This window comes from Diceros bicornis, unplaced genomic scaffold (genome assembly GCF_020826845.1).
Source record: "Diceros bicornis minor isolate mBicDic1 unplaced genomic scaffold, mDicBic1.mat.cur scaffold_73_ctg1, whole genome shotgun sequence".
Taxonomy (NCBI): domain Eukaryota; kingdom Metazoa; phylum Chordata; class Mammalia; order Perissodactyla; family Rhinocerotidae; genus Diceros; species Diceros bicornis.
This window is the reverse complement of record NW_026691615.1, coordinates 763,389-774,171: the sequence shown is the minus strand read 5'-3', so window position 1 is coordinate 774,171 and position 10,783 is coordinate 763,389. Positions and strand designations below refer to the sequence as shown.

General features: G+C 45.7%; 1 protein-coding gene across 1 annotated transcript; it reads right to left on the bottom strand.

Annotated features, from left to right (window-relative positions):
- Nucleotides 1-6,612: 6,612 nt before the first annotated feature.
- Nucleotides 6,613-9,298, bottom strand: LOC131403559 (CD209 antigen-like protein 2). The gene is made up of 8 exons (XM_058537970.1): nt 9,290-9,298; nt 9,088-9,190; nt 8,874-8,960; nt 8,515-8,577; nt 8,159-8,236; nt 7,751-7,902; nt 7,140-7,252; nt 6,613-6,754 (listed from the first exon to the last, which is right to left on the bottom strand). The coding sequence occupies exons 1-8, from the start codon at nt 9,296-9,298 to the stop codon at nt 6,613-6,615; spliced, it is 747 nt and encodes a 248-aa protein (XP_058393953.1).
- Nucleotides 9,299-10,783: the final 1,485 nt, after the last annotated feature.

Here is a 10,783-nt window from a genome sequence, read left to right as displayed (position 1 = left end):
TCAGTCTTTCTTGAAGAATCTATGAGAGGATGTGCTTCATTCAATAATAGGAGGATGGTTTCTCAGAGAGGCGTGAATTAGAAATTCTGAAACTACTTCCTGTGTTCTAGGACTGAACAACTAGCAAATACATTGTGGATAATAAGAGCCGGGTTTCTCACTGTTGGAGAAAGCAGTTACAAATATGGAAAGGCAAAAGGCTGGAATGACCTCTGGACGTGGAGGTATCAATATGAATTCATGGTTTTTAATATATGTGTACAGATAAGTAGATACAGAAATAAATATAGAAGGGTATGTATGTGTATATATACGGGTTAGAATACATGCAATGATTTTCCCAGCTCTGCCTCCTGAGAAGATGGAAAGCAACGGACACTCCAATATCAAAAGCATACCTAAACCACAATGAGATAACACCTTGCACCCTCTAGGATGGTTATCATCAAAAAAATGAAAATAACCAGTGTTGATGAGGTTGTGGAGAAACTGGAACCTTCGTGCTTTGCCGGTGGGAATGGGAAATGGTGCCGCCACCGTGGAAAACAGTTTGGCAGTTCCTCAAATTTTAGACGTAGAGTTACCGTATAATCTAGCAATTCCACTCCTAAGTACCCACAAGATTTGAAAGCAGGGCTCAAACAGATGTTCGTACATCCACATTCATAGTAGCATGATTCACAATAGCCAGAAGGTGGAAACAACCCAAGTGTCCATCAACAGATGAATGGATAAACAAAATGTGGTCTATACCTACAATGGAATATTATTCAGCTGTGAAAAGGAAGGAAATTCCGATACATGCTAAAACATGAGTGAACCTTGAAAATGCTATGCTAAGTGAAAGAAACCAGACACAAAATGACAGATATTGTATGATTCCACTTATATGAGGTCCCCAGAATAGGCAAATTCACAGATACAGAAAATAGAATGGTAGATGCCAGGGGCTGGAAAGGGGGATGGGGAGTTAATATTTAATGGGGACAGAATTTCTGTTTGGGAAGATGACAAAGTTTTGTGAATGGGTGGTGGTAATGGTTACACAACATTGTGAATGTGCTTAATGCCACTGAATTGTACATTTTTAAATGATAAGACAAAAGAAAACAGTAACTGCCCACAAATCTTGGTTTCTAAGTACCATTCTCTGATGAAAGGAACCAGAGCTCATGGGAGAAATGGTTGATTCCAGAGCTGGGGAAGGGAAAATGGGTCTGGACCATCTTTGGTGGGGCATGTTAGAAGGACACAAGAGTCAACCTGAAGGAATTCTGAATGGCCAAAGCTGGAAAAATTTGGGCAACAAAATAAATAATGATCGTATTGAATTATAACCCCTGGAATAAAATAAACATCTTTGAGTACAGACTGACCTAAATAAATAAGTGAATATATAAATTAACAGAAGAGAAGGGACACTTCTTCCTTACAGAAGAATTCCAATTAATAAAAGTAGAATAATTGAGGGCAATAGAAAATTACCATTTTAAAAAACCACAATAGTAATTGTCACAGGCAGGATCCCATCGATGGATGCCAAAATAAGTGGATGAAAGTTTGACGAGAAATGGAATATTTTCTAAGTCTCAAAGTTCTCCTCACAAGGTATTTATTCATTACCAAGGGGAAAAGATTCACTTTACAGGGACTAACCCGGCAGGCACCACCTTAACCAAGTAATTGTGGTTAGCATCACCGATAAGACATATCGACATGAGGTAACTCTTGAGATGAGGCAATGAGAAGGACATAACATCCCTTCTGTGGTATTTTTGCCAAAAAGGATAACCTCAGTCTAATCATGACAAAAAAACGCCAGATAAACTCAAATTGAGGGACAGTCTACAGAATAATTGACCAGTACTTGTCAAAAATGTTAAGGGTGGGCCGGCCCGGTGGCTTAGCGGTTAAATGCGCGCTCCGCTACTGGAGGCCCGGGTTTGGATCCCTGGCGCACACCGACACACCGCTTCTCCGGCCATGCTAAGGTCGTGTCCCACATACAGCAACTAGAAGGATGTGCAGCTATGACATACAACTATCTACTGGGGCTTTGGGGGAAAAAAAGGAGGAGGATTGGTAATAGATGTCAGCTCAGAGCCGGTCTTCCTCAGCAAAAAGAGGAGGATTAGCATGGATGTTAGCTCAGGGCTGATCTTTCTCACACACACATACACAAAAATGTTAAGGGCATAGGGCCTGCCCCGTGGTGCAAGCCATTAAGTGTGCACGCTGCACTTCCACAACCCAGGGTTCGCAGGTTTGGATCCCGGGAACGCACCAACACACTGAGTGTCACACCATTCTGTGGCAGTGTCGCATACAAAGTAGAGGAAGATAGGCATGGATGTTAGCCCAGGGCCGATCTTCCTCGGCAAAAATAAAAAGAGGAGGGTTGGCATCGGATGTTAGCTCAGGGCTGGTCTTCCTCACCAAAAAAAAAAATGTTAAGGGCACAAATAAAAGGAAAAGATCGAGCTGTCACATGATAAGAAGACATGACAAATAAACGCTATGTGGCATCCTGGACCAGGAAAAAAGGACCAAATAAGGTCTATAGTTTAGTTAATAATAGTGTATCAATGTGAATTTCCTGGTTTTGATCATTATACTGTGGTTAGCAAGATGTTAACTTTGGAGGAAGTTAGATGAAGAGTATACAGGAACACTTGTACTGTTTTTCTGTAAGTCTAAAATTATTTAAAAGCACAAAGTAAAACAAATAAACGCATCCCAGTGCTCCTCAAACTAATAACTCTTATCTTACTCAATGCAAAGTTTCTGTTTATTCTGTGCCTTAGTGGTTCCTCCATCAGCTGGCCCCGAGGTAGGAACTCACGTCTAGTTTATGTGGAAAGTGATCTCAGGAAGCATAAGTAAGGCAGTGAGGAAATGAGAAATGGAAGGAAAGGAAGCCAATGTTAATAAGCAAGTATTTTTGATGGGCAAGTGAATCTGAAGACTTTGCCTCAGAGTCATCCTTCCAGAAGGGCAAGCTGGAGTATGTAACCACTAACTCTCATCAGTCATTGGTAAGGGGTGCTCTGGGGAAGTAGGGGGTCATTATTCTCTGGCATTCCTGGCTCCCTTACACGTGGGCATAGAAGACTCCAATAGTCAGGAAAAGTCTTCAGGCAAAGTGGCTCAGATGCCAGTCATTGGTCGTGTGGGGCTGGTAAGCCAAGAAATGTTGCACGTATCTGTCAGCTTAGGTGGTGTTGCGTTGAGTAACAAACAACCCCCAAATAGCTTAGAACAACAAAAGCTATTTCTTGCTCATATTACAGGTCCATAAATGGTGGGCTTCCAATATTCCCAGTCCTTTGTGAGCCTAAGGTACTGTTCCTTCTAATCATTTTGAGTGGTTCTTTCTTGGCCTCATATAGTTTCTTCACATGCATGTACCAGTCAAAACTCAGTCAAAGGGGCCAGCCTGGTGGCATAGTGGTTAAGTTTGCATGCTCCTCTCCGACAGCCCAGGGTTTGCAGGTTTGGATCCCAGGCGTGGACCTACACATCACTCAACAAGCCATGCTGTGGCAGCGTCCCATATACAAAATAGAGGAAGATGGGCAGAGTTAGCTCAAGGCCAATCTTCCACAGCAAAAAAAAAAAAAGAGGAAGATTGGCAACTGGTGGATGTTAGCTCAAGACCAATCTTCTTCACAAAAAAAAAAAACTCAGCCAAAGATTGAATGGGAACCCTCTGCAGATCCTTACAGCTCCCTCTGTGCAATTGTCTCTCCTCAGAATCCTGCCCTGTGAATTCTAACCTTTCTGGCCTGCCTGAATTCTCAACTCTATCTCCTCAAACCATCGAGATCTCTGAGCCCTGCTTGGATTTCCATTCACTGTGCTGCAACCTGGAAACTCTCCAGGCAGTAAGTTTGGGCAATTGTAGGACTTACTGTCTGTTTCTTCTCTTTCAAGGACCACCAAACTGCACTAATTTCCAGTATCTGAAAAGCATTTTTCATACATTTTGTCCAGTTTTTTACTTGTTTCAAGCAGGGTGGTAAATCCATAAGCCGTTACTCCATTTTGGCTAGAAGTCATCATGGGGATACCTTAATCCCATCTTTGCAAACACAGGCTGATACATCAGAATTATAATAATTACCTGAGGAATTTTTATTAAGAAAAGGCTTTTCAGCATTAACTGAATGTAGTCAACTGAATTCCTGGATCATTTTTGTTTTCGATACAACTCGAGAGTTTCCATTTTTTTCTTTTTCATTTTGTGTGTGTGTATGTGAGGAAGATCAGCCCTGAGCTAACATCCGCTGCCAATCTTCCTCTTTTTGCTGAGGAAGATTGGCCCTGGGCTAACATCCGTGCCCATCTTCCTCTATTTTATATGGGATGCCACTACAGCATGGTTTGATGAGCAGTGCATTGGTCCACACCCGGGATCCCAACCTGCGAACCCTGGGCTGACAAAGTGGAGCGTGAGAACTTAACCACTACGCCGCTGGGCCAGCCCCTCTTTTTCGTTTTTATTTCACTGGATTTTTTCTTTTTCTGGGAAGATTTGCCTTGAGCTAACATCTGTTGTCAATCTTCCTTTCTCTTTTTTTTTTCCTCCTCAAAGCTCCAGTGTATAGTTGTATATTCTAGTTGTAAGTCCTTCTAGTTCTTCTATGTGAGCCACTGCCACAGCATGGCAACTGACAGATGAGTGGTGTGGTTCTGCACCTGGGAACTGAACCCAGGCCGCTAAAGCAGAGTGTGCTGAACTTTAACCACTAGGCCGTCAGGGCTGGCTCTCACTGGAATTATTTTTAATAATAAATCGTCCCAACCTCATAGAATGAGTTGGGAAGAGTTCTCTCTCCTCTATACCCCTGTTCTGTAGATGTTAGCTGAGGTTCTGGAATTCCTTTGCAGGCAAGTTAGTAAGAATCTGCTATGCTGTGCCACAATAATTGCTGACAATCTCAGCAATTCAGCTTGATGTGGTCATGGCCAAAACACACTCTTGCCAAACTGTTGCAGGTTGGCAAAGCTATCTTGTATCCAAGTTATTGCTATGGGTTCCAGGGTTGCCAGGGGGAGAGAAGAGAATGCAGGGAAGTGATCACTCACTCTTAAATGTCCCAGTCTGGAAGTGACATGGTCGATCCAGTCTGGGCCCATCCGTTCCCCAAGCGTGGTTCTGGCCCACCATTCAGAATGAGTCACACGAACCCAACCTGAATTTGCTCCAGTTCCCCTAGAAGCAGACCCGGAGATGAGGATTTCAATGCAAGAAGTTGATTCATGGTGTCATCCTCAGAGAACACACGGGGGAATTGGGAAAGTGACGCAGGGAAGAGAAGGAAGCCATAAGAAAGAGTTGGCATTATTGGGCAGGCGACTATTGTGGGCTACTAGGGCTCGGTCCTGCTACTGACCACTGAAAGACGGTGTGGAATGTGCCTCAGAGCTAAGTCAAGAGCAGAGAGTTAGGGTTTTATCCATCCACTCCAGTGAGATGTATCCCATTCAGCACAATAAGAAACGCACCACCACGTGGTGGGCACAATAATATCCCCTGAAAGACGTCCACATTCTAATCCCCAGGACCTGTGGCTATGTTATGCTATGTGGAAAATCGGAAGTTAAGGTTGCAAACAGAAATAAATTTCCTAATCCGCTGACCTCAAAATAGTGAGATCTTATTGGATTATCTGGGTGGGCCCCAATGTAATCAGAAGCGTCCTTTAAATGTGGACCAGGGAGGTGGAATAGTTGGTGTCAGAGCCACGCTAAGTGAGAAAGACTCCATCAGTCATCGCTGGCTTTGAAGATGGAGGAAGGAAGCCACTAGCCAAGGAATGCAGGCAGCCTCTGGAACCTAGAAAAGGCAAGAAAACGGATTCTCCTCCAGAGCCTCTAGAGAGGAAGCAACCCTGCAGACACCTTGATTTCAGCCCAATGAGACCCTTTATGGGCTTCTGACTTCTAGACCTGTAAGATACTAAATTTGTGTTGTTTTAAGCCAGTAAGTTTGTGGTAATTTGTTACAGCATTGATAGGAAATGAATACACACACCTAGAAATAATGTTTTAAAAAAATTTATAGGAAGGAAATCATAAAACTTTAGTGAAGGACATTTTAAAAGTATCTGAATAAATAATTGGTTCAAGAATGAATGAACACAGATAGATGATAGATAGGTACATACAATATATGTATATATGTCTGTTTCCAATCAAAATTACAAACTGATTCAAAACTGTATCTGGAAAATAAAATACACTGTAGTAGAGAAAAATATATGGAAAGAAGACAATGTTCTGGTTTACATGAAACATATTATAAGACTGTAGTGATTGAAACAGTAGCAAAGAAATGGACCGTAGGTTGGATGGAACACATAATACAATGTGTGACTTTATTAAGGGGATATTACGGAGGCGAGGCTGAGACCATCAACGGAAGAAGAGAGACGGGCTATGGCCTATGGAGGGATGGGCCTTAGAGGACAAGAGGGTCTCAGAATCTCTCTCGGGATCTCCAGGTCCTCAGTTCAGGAGACGGAAAAACACAAGGGGGCGGAGCCAGAGAGCCGCAAGCAGAGCCCATGCCCAGTTGCCTGGTCTCTGGGAGCCGGGACACAGCGGTCCTCAGGTCACTGGGCAGGGACCCGAGGGCTTCTCGCAGATGAAGAAGCTCTCTCTATTGCATCTGTTATCATTCCAGCCATCACTGTAGAAGTCTACGCAGTCCTCCTCTCCGTGGTTGTTGGGTTCCCCTTCTTTCCAGAAGCTGTGAACACCATCGGAGCTATGAGCCCCCTACTCCATCCAGAGTCCAACTCCCAGCCCACCCTTGGAGGAGCAGGCCCCAGGCCTTCTGCAGCAGAATTCCAAGTACCGGCCAGAGGATGGTGAGGAATTCAGAGGTGTGGTTTTCAAAATGTGGGTTCAAACACGACCTCCCTCAGAATCAGCTCTGGCAAAGTAAAATTGCGGATTCCTGGACCTAGACTTATAACCCTGGCCCCCGCCCCCCCAGGGTGGACCCAGGACTCTGCATCTCCACCAGGCTCTTCAGATGATACTTTCCAATCTCAGAGTCTGAGCACCCCTGGTTTGGGACGTGGGTCTTTCCCCTGCCCACCCCCCTGGGGCCATGGACACTGCGAGGTCACCTGAGATTGACGGGGGTGTTGTCCACCCATAGCCAGGATCCCTCATTGTGGTGGTCGCTGAGGCCGATCCAGGCGGGCCTATTATTTCTGGTATCCCAGAACTTCAGAAATTGCTGGAGGTGGGTGGGGGAGGTGCATCAGGAAGAAGATCCCTGAATGCCACCCCATTGTATGTCTGCCCACATTCCCATAGTCCCCTGCCTCCCTTGGAAGTTCTTTCTGCAGTCTAGCCTACAGCCCCTACCCAAGTTGTATGTGTTCGCATGTTCATGTATGCTGTGAATGTGTGTTAATGTGTATACACGTGTGGAAATGTGTTAACTTGTGTTTCGGATTACATATGTGCTGGGGAGAGATTATGTAGGGTCTCAAGGGTACCCTGCGTTCCCCTTCTGTCCATACATGGCTTCTCTCATACATGTTTGTCTCTCATGTGATCTTCCCAAGTCTATTGTGGTTCCTTCTCCAGGAAGCCTTCCTGGACTGCATCTCCCCCCTGCCCCAGCTCCCTGTGTGACTGCCATCCCTCAGAGGGCAGAGGAGGGTGGCAGAAGGCTTTTTGTTGACCAGTCACATGACCCAGCCCGAGGAGGAAATCTGGCTCAGCCCACCTGCTCCTCAGCACTGTTGATGATCACCAGCTGGGCCCTCATGTCCTGACAGGCGGAGATGGAAGCTTTCCAGATGTTCTGGGTCTGGGAGAAGAAGTAGCAGCTTCCTTGGAAGAATTCCCAATTCCAGGGGCAGGGACGGCACAGGCCAGCTGGGGAGGAGCGGTGGGGTTGGGACAGACAGGCTGCTCGGCTCCCAAGCCCCTACACCTGCATCAGATCTTGGGAACCCAGGGCCAGGCCCCCTGTTCAGCTGTCAGCTCAGTCCCCAAGAAACCCATGAGAAAGATCCCAGCTCTGCCCTGCTCTCCTCAGACTGGCCGCCACAGAAGGTGCGTCCCCGCTCCTTCTAGGGGTGGGGTGGAGGGACCCCACAACTCCTTCCCGACCTTGGTGTGGGACCCTTACCCAGGGTGGCATTCATCCTCGTCAGCTGCTCACGTATCTCCTCCAGGTCTGACTGTATCCGCTCTGCAGAAACAGCCACTAGAAGAAGAGGACTTCAATTATCAAGCACCTACTGTGTGCTTGGTGCAGAGAGGGCCCCAGAAGAACATTGTCTATGGATCTCACCGTGACCTTGAGAACTCATTTTACAGACGAGAAAACTGACAGGCACGTAGAGAACGACTTGCCCAACATTACCTCATGCAGGGGTCCGCCACTCCCGCCCTCCCTCCTTCATCCCTGTGGCAGTGGCTCATCCAAGTTCAGGCAGCCTTAGAGCCCTCTCCCACTCTGGATCCCGGCGTCCGGCCCCTCACCTGGGTGGTCATTCTCCTGATGGTCCCACATTCCTCTCTGCAGGGATTGGTGTATCTTGGAGACTACAAAAGAGCAGAGAATTCTCCTTTATGAGTGCCAGCTGTATGCCTGACCCTGTGCCAAGTCTGTTTTCAAGGTCTCTGAGGGCCTAAGCCCCCCATGGAGGAAGGTGAGCTGCATTTTACAGATGAGAAAACAGGCTCAGAGAAGAGTAGTAACCAGCCCATGGTCACACAGGAGGTGACGAAGCCCAAATGCCCAGCACTAGTGGGTTTGGGGACTATGGAAAAGAGCAAAGACCATCCCGGGGGAAAACCCAGAGAGACCCAGGACTCCAAACCCCCAGCCCCTGACTCACCTTGAATCAGAGTGATTATCAGGAGCAGAGAGAGGCCCGAAGAGATGAGAAGCAGCAGCAGAAGCAGAGGGGCCCTGGTCAGACACCCTGCAGAACCGGCAGATGGGCAGAGATGGGGGCTCAGAGACAGACCCTGCCCCACCCTGCCCTGCTGGAGAGGACCTCCCACTGCCCCTTCCCCAGGTACCTGCTCCTCAACCACCCACCGCAGTACCTGGCAAGCTCCTTGAGCTCCGTTGTAGTCTAGGCTCTGTCTCAGCCAATATGTGGTCCTCAAATGACTCCTCTGAATAGGACAGAACACATTCAGCTGAGCCCTGCTCTCAGGACTACAAGCTGGAGGCCAGACCCTCTCGCCCAGGACCCTGGAGCCCTGCCCTCTCCCCCATCACCCCAGAGTGGGGGCCCAGCCTCACCAAGGCCATACGTCTCTGCCATCCTTCTCTCCTCTCTGCTCCTCTCCTCCTCCTCTCTGGACTGTGGTTTTTATAGCCCCACATATTGCCCTCTGCAGCCCCTCCTCAGATCCATTTCTCCCCAATCCAGAAAGAAGAACAAAGAAACAGGATGGGGACGCCACGTCCTGTCAGAAAAGTGGGGGAAGAGGTGGAGTGCCTGATCCATCTAGGAGAGAGGTCATCTAGGGTGGGGACAGAAGCTGTGCGGTCAACTCTGCTGCCAAAAGGCACTATTCCAACCCCTAGCCAGTCCTGGGACCTTTGGTCTCACCTTATCAGAGCCTCAGTTTCCTCAGCTGTGAAATGGGACAAGTACCCTGCCTCAGCCTGTTATTGTGAGGTTTAATACAGTACGCTAGTAATGGGTATGAATTGCCTATTCCAATGATAAATACTCAGTAGTAATAGCATTTAGCATGTGCCCCACAGTTCCCAGTGGTGTGTGCTCTCCCTCACTGCAACAAGTAATAAACTCGGATTTGTTTAACCATAGGTGTGTTCCTGGTGATCTTTGGCTGGGGGGAGTGGGGGACAACACTGACAGTTCTTACAATAGCCCTATGAGAAAGGTACAGTTATTATCCTGCTTTACAGATAAGGAAACTGAGAAACAGAGAGGGCAAGCAACTGGCCTGAGGTCACACAGCTTGTAAGGGGTGGGGCTGGGAATTGACCCCTGAGTCACTGCTTAACCACTACACTAAGCAGTTACTCTTTTCCCCTTTGTAATTACTAAGTATTTTGTAGACAGTCACTTTGAAACTATGTGTATCAGACTTTCAGTCTATTTACATATGGACTCTTGGTTTCCTATCTGATTTGATTGGTTATAATATGTTACCATCTCTTTTTTTTTTTTAAATCTAAACTGAGTCTCTTGTAGACAGCATATAATTGTATTATCATTTCTTATCTATTCTGTCAATCTCTACCTTTTAATTAGAGAGTTTAATCCATTTATAGTTAATGTAATTACTGATAAGATAGGGTTTAAATCTGCTATTTTGCTATTTGTTTTTTATGTCTTATGTCTTTTTTGTTCCTCAGTTCCTCCACTGTGACCTTCTTTTGTGTTAAATAGATATTTTCTAGTGTATCATTTTAATTCTTTTGTTTCTTTTACTATATATTTTCGAATTATTTTCTTAGTGGTTGCCCTGGGAATTACTATTAACATCTTAATTACAATCTAGTTCAGATTATTACCAACTTAATTTTAATAGTATACAAAACTTTGCTCCTATATAGTTCCATTTCCCCCTCCCTTTATGGAGCTATTATCACAAATTACATCTTTATACATGTGTGCCCATCAACTTAGATTTCTAATTATTGCATTATACAGTTGTCTTTTAAATCGGATAGACAAAAAAGGAGTTACAAACAAAAAAATACATTTATGCTGTCCTTTATGTTTATCTAGGTAGTCACCTTTATTCGTGCTCTTTATTT

Bases quoted from the DNA above. Each gene is read 5' to 3' on its own strand.
- LOC131403559 (XM_058537970.1), bottom strand. The intron at 8,237-8,514 runs GTGAGGGGCCGG...CTCTTCTTCTAG, and splicing joins TCAGGAGAATGACCACCCAG to TGGCTGTTTCTGCAGAGCGG. The intron at 7,253-7,750 runs GTGGGCTGAGCC...ACCCACCTCCAG, and splicing joins TCAACAGTGCTGAGGAGCAG to CAATTTCTGAAGTTCTGGGA.